This window comes from Falco cherrug, chromosome 3, assembly GCF_023634085.1.
Source record: "Falco cherrug isolate bFalChe1 chromosome 3, bFalChe1.pri, whole genome shotgun sequence".
Lineage (NCBI taxonomy): Eukaryota > Metazoa > Chordata > Aves > Falconiformes > Falconidae > Falco > Falco cherrug.
The window spans coordinates 56,208,573-56,223,285 of NC_073699.1; the positions used below are offsets into that span (position 1 = coordinate 56,208,573).

Below are 14,713 nucleotides of genomic sequence, written 5' to 3' on the forward strand. Positions count from 1 at the left end.
CTATACAGATTAATATTGTAGATGCAAACTTTTTTAGGTCACAGTGCACCAGGCATCCATCAGAAGTCAGTGCTGCCAACCCAAACACTGCCTCTGGCATATACAATTTAATTATTAATAGTATGTCTCCTAGGTAAACTGTTACACAGTCTTAGGGCCTTGTTTTGTAGTCATTAAAATTGAACATGTTTATATTATTGAAACCCTTGCATTCAGTGTGTAGGCAGAGTTGATCTTAAAGTATCCAAAGAGAATTTACCTGCAGTTCTGTTTCACATTTATAGACATTGCCCCAGTGTAGCTGTGGGATATAATTTTTAGCATTAACACATTTAAATACAGAGCTGTTTGTTAGCTTTAACTTTAGGCACACAGAGTAAACAGGACTTCGGCATGTATGCTTTTCAAACCTGTTGGTTGCTAGGAAATAAGGTTTGTGTGTGTTCAATCAAAGTGCAGTAAGCATGAAGAAATAATTCTGGAGAGAAAATGGCATTTTTAAATTCTTAAAATTTGAAATCTTCATTGCTTGTCCTGTTAGGGTCTTTTTGTTTTTTCTTTGGTGGTTTGTTGGGTTTTTTTAACCAGGCATCTGTTTCAATTCATTCATTTTAAAAGAAGGATCAGTTTGTTGGTACCCATTATAGCAACAGTGTATTGTGAAATCAGAGTGAGCCAGCCTAATTTTACCTCTTGGAATTGCTGAATGTTAATGAGAAATAGTTGATAAAAAACTCTTCACTTGCAATACCAAATAATGAAAAGCTTGTTGTTTGTCTAATATTCCAGTGTTTGTTCAAGCAAACAAGTTGCAGCAGCATATTTTCTCAGCCCATGGACAAGAGGACAAGATCTATGACTGCACACAGTGTCCACAGAAGTTCTTCTTCCAAACAGAGCTGCAGGTACTACACTTATTACCTGGGGGTTATAATTACATATTTGATAGCTGCGTTCAAAGCTTGATTTGCCATGACGTCCTCTGAAACTTACTCATCATGAGGATGGGAATGAGGGAAGGACAAGAGAAATTGCAGGTGATTCAACCCATGCTGCTTCAGAAAGGTGCTGGCAGAAAGCCACCTGGTACAAACCTGAATTTTGGGAGCCACCTTTGGATTCTTGCTCTGTAGGTTGTTGCAGCTCAAGATATTCTTGAGGAGAGAGAAATGGACACTCTATTTTTCTGTTTGATATTCATAAAATATTTACTCAAGCAGTGAATGGAAAATAAGTGTATTCTTTTGTTTCTAAATGTGGAAAGCTAAGCACTGAGGTAGGAGTATAGGGATGGGGGGAGGGGCGAAGTAGGCAGAATTTATCTTGGTTTACCTGCTGGCCATTTCCCATAAATACTAACTTGATGAGGAAAAAAATAACAGGGTCAAATGAATGGTACACAGTCTTCTTGTTTGCTGTTGTCAGACTTGTAATGATACTGTTTACTAATGGCAAACTAAACCTCTTTAAGGTCATAGAACTAGATGATCTTTAGGGTCCCTTCCAATCCAAACCATTACATATAAAAGGATGGAGAGGAAGAAATAAACGTTAAACAACATCTGAAAACAATTTTGGATGAAGGGTTTATTTACTATTAACATTCGGCACAGCATGTCTTGCATTGAGAAGTGGTGGTGTGTTATTCCTGATATGGTGTTACACTTTGAGACCACAGCAGAAGATGGTTTCTAAATTATTTTAGTTTATGTTGAAGTATTAAGATAGGTTGACAGAGGAAAAATTTTTGAGGTCTCTGATGGTCTACAGGGATGGAACAAGGAGAAGTACTTGTATATTAAGGCCTTTTCTACATGTGATTTTTCTTTAGAATTTAGATTTTTCAGCGCTTAATGTTTTTCAGTAGTGTTTTATAGTATGGGCTACCATCTCTAAGTCCTTTGACTGAGGTGTCCAAAATTAATTTTGTTTTGAACCAGAGCTGGATTCCATCTCATCAACAGAGGCAAAAGGCTAGTGAGGCATACGCACACGTATGCCTATTTAGTATTTCACTTACTGCAAGTTTTACATGCTGAAAACCTGATATAAATGTTTGGCATGATGATATGAAGTATTTCTTTGGAGAAAATAGCAATCATAGTGTTTAAACCATGCATGAATTCATTGTATGAGGGGTTGGTATTTATATCAATTGCACTGCATTTTCTTTTTCCTAATTTCTTTCTGTATGAAAGCAAAATGGAATAAAACCTTTCTGATAGCCTTCCCTACCTCTTTCTTCATGGACCCCTAGGTCATGGGAGCTCCTGTAGTACCTGCAGTACCATACCTGTTACACTCCAAGGTGCCTGTGTAGTATCTCTCCTATTTTTAATAGACCCAAATCTGTTTTGTTTAGTGTCTGTACCATGTATTGCATGCAAGCTCTGACCCAAAGTGGAAGAGGAAGACAAGGAAAAGAAAATAAAAATTTGGACGTTTAGGGAAAAAAAGACACTCATACATAGTGATGGACAGAAAGAGGCAAGACTGAGTTTTGAAGTCAGAAAATGGTCTAGGTTGTGTAGAGTTATTGGACTTCGGGGAAAAATAAAGGAGAAACAGTGGAATGAGGAAAGGTCAGAAACTAATTTTGTTATATGTGTTTCTTTCTCAGTATGGATTTTGTAGAATCATTTTCTTTGATTTTTTTTGGTCAAAATACTTGTTGGTTTTTTCTGCAAACTGTTTCCAATAAGGTGAAACTGCATTTATTTTTTTGTTTTAGGAAAAAATACTTCAATATTTTTGGCTTACTGATTTTCATAAATTCTGTTGTTCATCACTGGTTAATCAAAATGAGGAAGCAGGGAGAAGTAGGGACATCAGCAGTTTCTGGAAAAAGAAAGGAGAGATTGTTAGGGAAGAAAAACCAAAAGGAAAAAAGAAAAAAATAACTCTGGAAGAGAGAAGGTGCAGCTAAGCAAAAGACAATTACGGAAAGAAAGAAGCAGAAACAAGAGGATAGAAATTAATTTTAACATCAGAATTCAGACTGAATTTTAAAAAGTGAGAATAGATAACTGAATTCTAAAGATGCAAAATATACAGAGATCCAGGTGTAGTTGTGACATGTACAATCACCTCCTTACTAGTCTGTCCCCCTTAGAATATGCTTTCATTTCAGAATACATGGAGTCCCAACAGCTGCCTTCAGCTTTTTTACTGTAATAAAAGCACATGCTTTTCCACTCAAAATTCATCCTTGCCCAAGACTGAGGGCAAGATTTTACTCTCTCCATCTAAGCCTAGTTCATTAAAACTTCAACATAACTGAGGCACCTGGTTTTCTACTGAAGGGTACAGAAGGATGTCGCTACAGAGACACAAATTATGCTCTACATTGGCTAGGTGACAATCAGTGTGTTGGTTGTTCCATGCTGCGGAAGGCTCTTGATAGACCACATCTCCATACCCTTAGAGACAGCCTCTCTCTGGCTTATCTACAGTTGCAAAAAGGAAAAGGTATTTGTTTTCTTATTCACTTAATTCATTACATTTATTATTTTAATTAACTTGGGTAGCCCCACCCCAGCTGAGAATACATTATATTTAAAAAAATGCAGTACCATCATGCCATTTGCATTTGTTTGTTGAGAACACTGGCTTTCTGCTCTCATCTCCAGTTATCTACCCAGGCTAGTGAAAGGGCAGCAAAGCACTTAGGCAGAGCAGTAGGTACTGACCTTTGGAGTCTGCTTTTGCTGAAAATACACTGATCTTCAGCCCACTCTCATTTAAAACCTGTTCTAGGAGGCACTGCTTTGTTCAGGCTGAAGCAGTGGAATCTTTGGCAGCTAGCCTCCAGATTATGTTTCTCTGTCCTCTCACATTACCATGGTTTGTGTTGGGGCTTGCAGTGGAACAGCGTATTTATTTCCTCTATCAGGAATGGTTCCTTACTTTTAATTTAAACATGCATCTGAAGTGCATCTCCCATGCATGAGAGATGTTAATCATCCCAGATTAGAAGCCATGGACAGCACTCCATGGCTGTAGGGCAGAGTAAGAACTTGAACAGGGTAGAGCAGAGCAGAACACAATAGCGTAGAAGCCCTATCCACACGTACAGTACAGCTGATAATTAAAGGGAATGAATTCAGGGATACTGAAAATAAATGCATTACAATGATGCTTAACTTGGTGCTTGGCCCAGTGTGATTCTTTGCTTAGTATTTTCTGACTCCTGTTTCAGGAAGAGTAGGCTATAGGAACATAAGAAACCCCACATACAATGTTCATCTCACCTTGGGGAATTTACTATCCCCTCATTACCAGTCTTCTCAATGCAAAACCAACTACGACTCTCTTTAGAGTTTTCCTTGATTTCACTCCAGACCCCTGTTAGGAATGTGAGACAATCCCATAGGACCACGTTCTGGTGAGAACAGAGAGTAAATGACTAGTCCTGAAAGTTAAACCTGCAATGTATTACTCAACCTTTAAGTTAAATAATGAAATTTAACAGGAATTTGCTCTTTGTTTTAAGATCATCTCCACAGCTTACCCTTCTTCCACCTTTGACACTTCCTTTAAATGGCTTTGTGCTCCATAACTATTGAACCAGGGTTAAATTTTTGGAGATACTACCTCCATAGAAAGGAAGCAAATGAAAATCTTTTGTAACAGTTACAAGGTGTATGTTTTAAGAGTGTTCTGAGGTGTGAATTTTCATACTTACATGTTCAAAAGGCTATGTGGTGTATTTACACTTCTAAAATGGAGTTTAAAAAGTATGTCCCTAAAAGAGTTTATTCTTTAGAATGGAAAGCTTTTAATAAGACGTGCTCAGTACAATAAGGGCTTTTCAGAAATAGGCTTGTAACAATCTTTATGATCAGAAATATATCCCTACTAGGTATCAGATAAGGAAGCTGCAAGACAGGTGTATTTATAGGGTGCCTAGATGTCTCCCAAAGGTTAAAACTCTTCTAACTGAATACCTGCAATATGACCATATAGTTCTCTGTACAGTGTGGATGTAACTAAAGCAGTCCTCTCCATCCATCATCCATAATACTGAACTTCCAATTAATAAGGAAGTAAAGAAACTTATCACTCATTTAACTTAATAATGAATTTTCATTAAATTATGATAAAGTAATTTGTGCCTATTAAAACTTCTCTTTCTTGTCCTCATGCTATTTCCAGTGCCTGTTTCTTTTGCCTTAGTTTTTGAACCTAGGCTTAGGTGTTTGAATGGGTGTTGGTGTTTCCCTTGTCTCTGATGAGGAGCATCCATTCCTTTCCCATTTCCAATCCTAGTGTTACTTCCATAGTCAACACAACATATCGTGGTGTTTGTGGGGAGGAATGAGACACTTTTGTGGGGTGTTACCCAGAGTGAATGGATTGATTGATTGATTGATTTTTAAGATGTTGCTGGGTCAGAGAGGTACCAATATCTGGTAGAATTGATGAATAATTGTACATGTTTCATCAGTGTTTTATCAGTGATGATAGTTAGTTCTGAACATGATGCTAGCCAAGATTACATGACCTCTCCGGACCATTTTGCCCAGTACAAAAATATCTCATTTTGGTGAATTGGAGCATTTACTTAACATTTTGCTGCAAATAATTAGTTGCCCCTAGGGTAGTTAAGTGTCCCCGCTTTACAGACATGAAAACTAGGGCAAAAAAAAAAATTAGATCAGCGGTTGCTTCCCATTCTGTTCAAAAGGGACCTGGCCTCAGTGATTCACGCCCTTGCTGCTTCCCGTCTGGACTCCATCAGCGTAGAATACCTGGGCATGAAGCCATCAGCCTGTAGGATGTTCCAGCTAATACAGAGAGCTGCAGCACTGTTCCTCACTAGAAAAGGAGACCAGGAGCACATTCAGCCTGCTCTCTTGATGTCTGTACTGACTTCCTGTATGTTTGTCCAGTTGTGCTCTAAGATTCAATCCTTAATATTCTTGGTGGACTGGGTCCTGCACATCTCAGAGATCACCTGAGAAGTTCTTCCCATTTGGTAACAGCGTGGTATTTGACAGCCCTGCTTTGTGAGTGTTTTTATCAGAAAGCTGAAGCTTTTTTGCACAGGAGCTAGAACTCTCTCACAGACTGACCTTGTAGTGTGGAACAGACTTCCACAGCAGTTAAGTAATATCATGAATGTCCTCAACTTGTGCTTTTAAGAGTAGAGTGCACCTAGAGGTCCCGAAGGCTCCTTTCTCTCATATAAACACGTACCTGCATGTAGATTACTAAACCTTCCCCACAGCCCCAGCCCACAACAATAGAGCTGTTCCAAAATGAAATACAAAGTTCCTTCCCCAAGGAGAGGATGAAAGAAAGAATGAAGCACTCATAGCAGATGTTACTCATGTTGTTTAAAACAGCAGGAGAACATTCACAGCTCCCGGTGCAAGCATCTGAAGCAGAGCTGGGCAGAGGCAGCATAGAATAGTCTACATAAGTTTTATGTAGCTTTATGTGTGTCCCTCTCTGGATGTCCAGTTTTAACATTTTCATGTTCCAAGCTTAGCACTGTTGAAGCTAATCTTCCAGTTCATTCCTCATTTCTTTAAGGGTTAAACTTTCCAAAGATCTCTGCATTGTAAAACACTCCCAAAGATCTCAACATTTTTAAATGGCCTTAAAAATACCCTTGACCTGAGCCGGAGCAGAACTGAGCAAGCTCTAGGCTACTTCAAGAACTAAAAGTCTTAACTGAGGCCTTTAGTGGAGACAGTAGCATAGCTGGGATTCAAACGCTATGTTCTCTTATTTGGGGGTCAGCTAGAGAAAACTGCTAATTAACCTGGGCTGGGGTTGTCTCCTTGTGGCAGAGATTGGTGTGGGAATAGCACCAGCCATAGCAGCAGTGGCACTGCTACCTCCATCCGTATAGGATTGTTTTGCCAAGCCCCCACAGTAGCTGAGTCTGTGTATCGTGTAGGTCCCAACAGTGAGCCTTCCAGGGCAGCAGGGGATACCATGAATAATTTATACTCTTTACACAAAAACAGGGACAAAACTTTCAAACCTGCAGGTGACGTTAGATTTTCAAGGATGTTTTCTTCACAAAGAAAAGGCCTCAAAACATTTTTTTAAGTGAAATTTGAGATTAGTTCTGGCATTTCCAGGTCCCCAAACTGTTAGGGTGAGGAGTGGAACATAGATGCTGGCTTTCTAGGCCCCAAAGGCCAGGAGCCAGCAGGGAATAACTTTGTCAGCTCTTTTTAAAAGGAAGCCTACCTGAAATCCAATTAACAATCAAAGCTTTAGGCCAACATTTTCCAACTCAATGGCCTATTTCTGAGAGGGTGCTGAGCACCTCCAGCTGCCGTTAAGGCCAGTGCAAGATGCTGTGCTGAGTACATCAGGAAATAGGGACGTAAATGCCTGAAATTAGGAACCTTGATAAAAACATACGTGCTGAGCAGCCATAGCCTTGTTTAAGTTTTCAGCTAAACTCTTCTGATGTCTAAATACAGGCACCACGTTCAGTAATGTTGGCCTTAGTCCTTATCAGGCAGTCAAGTTGCTTTTGTCAGAGCAAATGCCTTGGAGTCAGGAGAGCTGGATTCAGTTGCCAGGTCAGGTACTTACTTGCTCCACGTAACCATGCATGCTCTCTGTCTCGTGAGTGATGATAATAATATGTGTGCCAGAGATACTGGGATTGTAATTAATGCTTATGTTTTCAGGGAAGTAGACAGAGCTGCATGCATTGCATTAGTCAGTGTTTGGTTTTTTTCCTGAACCCTTACTATGTTTTCTGTTTCAGATAGTTATATGGATATTAGTGTGCACCAGTATGTGCACTGTATGTATGTACATACCAGTATGTACGGTATGTACATACCAGTATGTATTTTTCCATGTCTTCCAAGATTTAAAAAAATTCAGACTTGTGTTCCTGAGACCTGAGACTTCTTTCCCTAGAAGGGAGAATTATTCTTTTTGCAAATTTTCTTGAAAAGGCAATCGAGAAGCATGGTGGAGGCCCTCATGCATTAGCTCTTTAAGGACATACCTTCAAAGTGATTCCCTTGCAAGTCTTTTGCTTCAATGTCAAACAGAGTTTAAATACCAAAAAAAAATACTTTGAATTCCCTTCCAGTGTCCCTTCCCTCCTGGGGATTGATGGGTGTTACAGCCTTATTAGGTTTTCTTGCAGTAATTCTTTTCTAAATAAGAAATTTCCAGGTTTGGAGCTTGTGAGTTCGCCCTCCTTTGATTGGCCTATTCAAATGTAAACACTCCCTGTGGGTACTTCATTAGTTCACGAATATTCATAGCACATTGCAAAGCCCACCAAGCCCAAAGTGCCACAGTTTTTCAGGGACCGTTTTGATTTCACTAAGTAGTGCTTGACAAGGATGGGCTTAATATTAACGGTTCTTGCTTGTCTCCACGTGGTCTGTATACTTTTAACGCTACATGCAACAGTCAGCCTATGAAACTTTCCGGACTTTTCCCTGTAAATAAGCAGGAAACAATGTGTTCGCAACATCCCTTCTACATTTCCCTGAGAGAACATTCCTTAAATTTCTGGAGCAATTCAATCACAGTTATGGGTTTGTTTTTTCAGATGCTTGAGTGATATTATTGATGAAATTACAGAATTAGTTGACAAAGACAGTGTAGCAATTAAGTGATTCATATTGCCTTTAAATACACCATTTTATTCTTGAAAAGAAATTCAGACTTATGGAACAGTAAAATGGCAAAGTATTGGAAGGTAAATATACCATTCAAAATAAATACTGAGCTACACCCACAAAGTACCCATAGAAAAGTAAGCAAAAATGTATATTCCTTCTCTTGCAAGGGGGATAGAGTCATACCCAGATGTGTATGTGCTTGAATTTATGTTTCTATTTTGCCTACTCCTTCCTGTTTATGCTCATGTATGCCTGGATTCTTTTTGTAAAATACAGGTATCTATTTTCAAAAAAATGGGTAGCAACAAAAAAGATTAACCCATACTTTGAATCTGTTCTCCTTACTGCCTTGTATAGTCAACACTAAATAGATTCTACAGAATCAGATAATATAGTTGAGTTTGTAATCCTTGTGATGCTAAGACTGTGTCATGCAAATATGTTAAACAAAGTTTGTTGTCTCCAGTCTACTTTGCATTAAACTGTAGCAATCAGAAGATAAGCTCCACTGTTCCTTTGGCTTTTTAACTGTTGACTCTGAAACATATCAGTGGCATTACATGTCAACATGAACATCATGATTTCTGATAGTTTTAGCAAACGGAAAATTGAGGTGTGTGAGATTTCAGCCTAAAGAAGCAAATCAGAAGTTGCTGCAGAAAGGAAAATGCACAGAAAGGCAGAAGAAGGAAAGAAAAGGCAAAGGAGTAGAAGTAGAAAGGATATGGGGCAAAGAAAGAAACAAGGTAGAAATGATAGTGCTTGGGAAGGCAAACATTTTTCTACTGAGTGATGCTGATAATAATGATAAGGCAGTTGTAAAAATAAATCATGTTAATAATAAGGGAGATTTTGGTTATTGCATAAAGGCCATTTTCTACCCTCAATCCTTGTAGAAACCTCTGTGAACATCAGGGAATCCTGTTGTAGATGGAGGGCAAGGGAAGCAGTAAATGTATTCCCTGACCCACAAATAATCATTAGAAATGGAATTCTGCCCTTTACAGAAAATGAGGTTTTATCATCTGTGCCCTGAATGTTTCAGCCCACACCTTGCCATTAGTCAGATCAGTTGGCTCATACACCTGGAGTAAGCAGAAGAAATAAGCACTCTGTTTGCATTTGAATAATTTCCCTGGTAGATCAGTTCAGTTCTCTTAATTGTCCATCCATTAATTTCTTGCTAATGTAGTTGATATTGATGACTGATTTTCTGTGCTAAACAGGAAGCACCACTTCTTCATTCTAGGACGCATTCCTTCCTACAACTGCCCTGCTGTTAGCTACCAGTAGCTGCCATTATATTATCTTTCATCTGGCCCAGAGCTGACAACAGATGGCCGTCTCTGGGACTGCCATCAGTGTGACTTTATGAAGCATCCAGCTATGGTGTACTGAGGAGCTTCACGGCCAGTTCTGCAAATCTGCCTCCCTTCCCCCAAGCCCACTGCTGGCCCCCCTCACTCCATCCCCGTGAATAAGCTCTTCATTCTTGGCTCCACGCTGCACTGGTCCTGCAGCTTCCCAACAAGTGATGGCACAACATTATCACTGAAAGTTTGCCGCTCAAGGCCTGCCCCCTCTTCCCTCCACCGCACAGGCAGAAGGTTGCCATGGCCCCTGTATGCCCCAGCATCCTCACCCCTCCATGGTTTTGGTGTACCAAAGCACAGGTGCAGGGGCTTAGTAGCAGCAAACCTGCCACCTCTTAAGATCTGAAGTTTGAACCCTACCTTCTTCCATCACAGAGCTTAGCTCAGTAGCCCTGCATCCCCTCAAGCTCCAGGGAATTGGAGAGAGCAGGGATGTTTGTCCTTTGTGTTTTTTAATGTTCCACAAGACGTGCAGCCAAGCCAAGACTGAGTATCTTAAGTGCAAAGGAACCTAAAATATTGATTAGAGACCCAAAGTGGAGAAAAGCACAGAATTAACAAGCATCCTGATTCCATCGACATTTTAGATCATTTGGAAACGCCGTTTCAACTGGGTGGCTGCTGTGCATTTTGGAGAAAGATACATTGTTTGCTCTTGACAGAGTTTTCTAAAGCAAGGTACCTCCAGAGCTGAACCCGTATTTTAAGAGAAATTCACATTTGTATCCTTTATTGTGATATTTGCAGCAAGTCTACAGCTAGTAACAGTCTCTGCCCTCAAGCTATAAAGGAGTAAGGCTTCATTGTTGGAGAGAGAGCAGCCTTCTGTGTGAAAGGCTGAGATGTGGTAGGCAAGATGAATAGTGCTTAAAAGCAGTGCTTGCGGTGCTGTCATTTAGAACAGGAACACTGAGGATTTAAACGAAAGTGAAAGGCATGGTAAATGAATCCTTTAAAATCGGTCAAATTTTCAGCTGCCTAAAATAACAAGTTTTCTCCATTGATACGTCCATCGAGTAGGAGGAAAGTTGGGAGGGGATGAATTCCCCGAGGGAGGAGGTACAGATAGTTTGTGAAAACAAGGTGTGGTCAGTGATTCATGAAGAGACACATCCAGGAAACTCCAGTAAACAGCAATCGCGGCTCAAAAGTGGTGACTTTTTTTTTTTTCTTTCTCTCTCTTTTTCCTTTTTTTTCTTTTTTTTTTTTTCTGTGTGTCTGTGTGTGCGTGTGTGTGCAGGAAGAGCATCATTAGATTGCTCCGTTCCAAACATTAGTCAAAAAGACTTAGATGCAGATGGCTACACAACTGGAGCTGTTCATTACGAAACCCCAGTCAGGAGGAACAGCTTTTAGGTTTAGCTTTTCTACCTGTTATTGGGGTCAGGTTCACCATGCTTTGATCAAACTGAGGCTGAAGTATAATTTTGGATGGAAAAAGAGTGGGTTTCTGCAGGCTCTTATTATTTGTTTTAAGTTGAGCTTCCTTTGTGTTCAAAGCTGAAATTGAGTGTCCCCCACCCTGTTAACAAGGGAAGAGAGTAAGAGATGATTCAGTTCTCGTGAACCAATACTGCTGAGTTACACACATTTCTACATGCAGCTTTAGTTGTTTATCTGTATTGTTATAGTCTCATTTTGTAGCAGAATCGCTAGCCACAGGCACTGATCATGGGCGTGTAAATCTGCTTGGGGATACTCGGTGTCAATGAATGCTCTCGTTCCCCCCCATAATTTGTGTGTGTAAATGTGTGCTATGTAATATAAAGAACCTATGATGTTGTTAAATATTAGTGGTGCATTTTGCTTTGCTCTGCTTTGCGTTTGTAAAGGTGAAAGGTGATTGTGCAGGAAAATGGAACAGTATATTTGCTGTGAGACAGGCACTAAGAACTCACTCCCATGCTCAGTTATAATTCATGACTGTACTGGTGGGAAGCCCTTATCCCTCTGTGGAGTTAATGCATCTCTACTGTAGCCTGCTGAGAGCACCCTGTGTCCCCTCCCACCATCTGTGCATTCACTTGCGTGCTTTCTCTCTCTCTTTGCTGTGAGATCTCTTGGTGTTAAAACTGTCAGACTACTACTGCCTGGTAAAGGTGGCTTTATGATGTGTATTAATGTTGAATTGTCATTTAAAGGGTGAGGAGGTAGGAAGGGGATATGTTACCATTTGTTTTAAGCTCTTGTTAGAAAATGCTGACGAGCAAATAGACAGAAAGGTAGATTTGTTACTTCAAACAGCAGACGGCTTTGAACAGTGTACAGAAACTGCCACAATGTAGGATAGGAGCTATTGATGGCAAATGCATCTTTGTTCACAATCTGGGCATATTTTGCTGTTTCCTGGTACAGTGGATCTCTGTTTCTCCATGTCAAGATCTGTACCAATGGCATTGTAAATTGAATAATATTTATTTACCCATCAGCTGGCTTAGTTGACAACTATTTTATTTTCTACAAGTTGATCTTCTCTTTTAGCTGAAAAGCTGTCTTGCAGGCTGCAAGTTAATTGCTTTTATGCTACCTGAGACTTGAAATTCATGTGACCAAGTGCTATAAGCTAGCACAATCTTACTTAAATAGGTAGTGTACGAAGATTTTTTATTATTATTATTGCTGTGAGGCACTGTCAGAAGACCAGTGAGACCGTCTAGCTTTGAAAGAACTGAACTCAGTTCGCAGAGGTTTGAGATGATGCTTTATCAACCTGGCACCTTACTGCAATATTAGACCCAGAATATGGTTAAAAGACCATGTACTTGACTGTCAAAGCAATATTAATTTGTAGTGTTTCACTGAATGTAATCTTATGTAGTCTGTTGTTTGGATTCCTTTAAAACTCATAAATCAAATCCAGACCTGGAATACCAGTGTATGAACTTAACAGATGTGCTGCCATAAGGGACCTGCAAGGTTATAAACTGCAGAAATGATCTTTTTCTATTTCAGATTCCTAGCTTATTCCAGGGGGATTGAGGAACCACAGAAGTAAGGTGGAAGGTCACGCGTTAGGACGGTAGCACCCACCCAGTGCTTGACGTTGGGTGTAATTGTCAGGAAATCCACCTCTAATCATTTTATTATTCAGTCATAACATCCTGCCGAAGCTCCCAAGCAAAAGTAGGGCAAGAATGACTTCAGTAGCTCCATGTCCAGGTTTTCTTAGGTGAAAGATCACTTTGAGATGACACAGCTGAGTAGTCAGGCTGAAATCCTAGTTGGTATTTTATTAATTTTGCACCAAGATAAATCCTGAAATTCTGACAAACTCCATGACAGGTGAAATTCCTTCTTGCAGAATCTGCTCAGCAAGAGGCTGCTCATTTCGTTCTGTTCGGAGGCAGGCAACAGGAGGGCAGCTTTATAATCAGCCCTCAAAGGAGCCCCGGCCGCCCCAGAGCCTTGGACTGATTGAATAACTCCTGGGCCTCTTCCCCTAGGCCTCCATCAGCAGGGGTCCTGTGGAAAGCAATCTCCCGCAGACTGGCACTGAAGTGAGCTTTAAACTACTATTTTCTGCTCTCCAGAGGAGCCTGGAGTACTAAAAGATAGATGGACTGCAGATATTTTATGAGAAACTGTCAGAAGAAGAGCAGAGTAAATGTTTTTTTTCCTCCTTCTTTGAGTCACACGCTGCATCACTGTAGAATTTTTCCCAGAATCTTTTACACTGAAAGTTTGAAATTAATTGGTTGCTAACCTTAATTTCCCCCCTCCATTTTCTTTTTCTTTTTTTCCTTCCCTCTTCTTCTTCTTTTCCTTTTTTTTCCCCCCTTAAATATTCACTCAGAGGCCTTTTGCTTAACCACAGTTGCAGAAAATCAGTACCATTTGCACTGAAATATTTATAATGACAGAATGAAAAATTGGATTCATTTTCTGGCCTGTAGCCGAACAGTCTGCAACTTTGCGCAGCATTGTTTAGCATCTCTCATTCCTTCCTTTCATTGGGGTCGTTTTCAGACACACACACATGCGCTGCCCATGCTTCATAGGAATGCTTAGCAAAACACAGAGCCATTTTTAATCTCAGCCTTGAGAAAACAACTTGTCTCTAACCTTGCCACCATTTCTGGGGGGAAGCAAAAGGGGAGTCTCTGGGAACCACGTAGAATCCCTCTTACAGGAGAGATTATAGAGGATGACATGCAGTAATCTGTCCTCTACAGCAAAGCAGCATACAGCTGGAATTCAGCAAGTTTCTTTGGTGTGTTGCAGAGGAGGCAGGGTGGACTTAGCACTGGGCTGGATAGCAGAATCTCTCCAGTAATCCCTGTTCTGCCACCAGTTCCCTCAGTAGCCTTGGGAACCTCATTTGCCCACAAAGGAAGAGGTTGTCAGAAGCTCCCTTTTGTGCATGAACACAGACTGTGCCTGTAAAAATGCCCTGTGCTTCTTTGCACCTCTAGAAAACAGAGGATGCTGGAACTGTACATATTTACTTCCCTTGCAGCAATGGTGTGAAGGTGAAGTGGTTGATGTTTGCAAAGTGCTTTGAAAATGAAAGTGCAGATCCTCGGGCTCCAATTTGCATCCCCTGCCAGTATAAAAGGTACCTTAGTCAGGCAGCCAAGGATTCCCTCAGTATGCAGCAATTCCTGTTTATTTTGCTAGCTGATTCTGTATCACTCCCTTTTGGTCCTCACAGGTGTGTCTCAGACTCCAATGAATTCCAGGGATTTTTAATTGATATCACAATCCTGTGGGGGCTATTACAAG

The 14,713-nt window shown here is 40.3% G+C and overlaps 1 protein-coding gene across 8 annotated transcripts in view; it reads left to right on the top strand.

Moving 5' to 3' along the window:
- ZNF521 (zinc finger protein 521) overlaps positions 1-14,713 on the top strand; it is a 232,359-nt gene that overhangs the window by 203,563 nt on the left and 14,083 nt on the right. For all 8 annotated transcript variants that reach the window (XM_027797739.2, XM_027797740.2, XM_027797741.2 and 5 more), the window contains one exon: positions 790-905. In XM_027797739.2, coding sequence (XP_027653540.1) covers positions 790-905 — 116 coding nt within the window. The remainder of the gene's footprint in view (positions 1-789; positions 906-14,713) is intronic.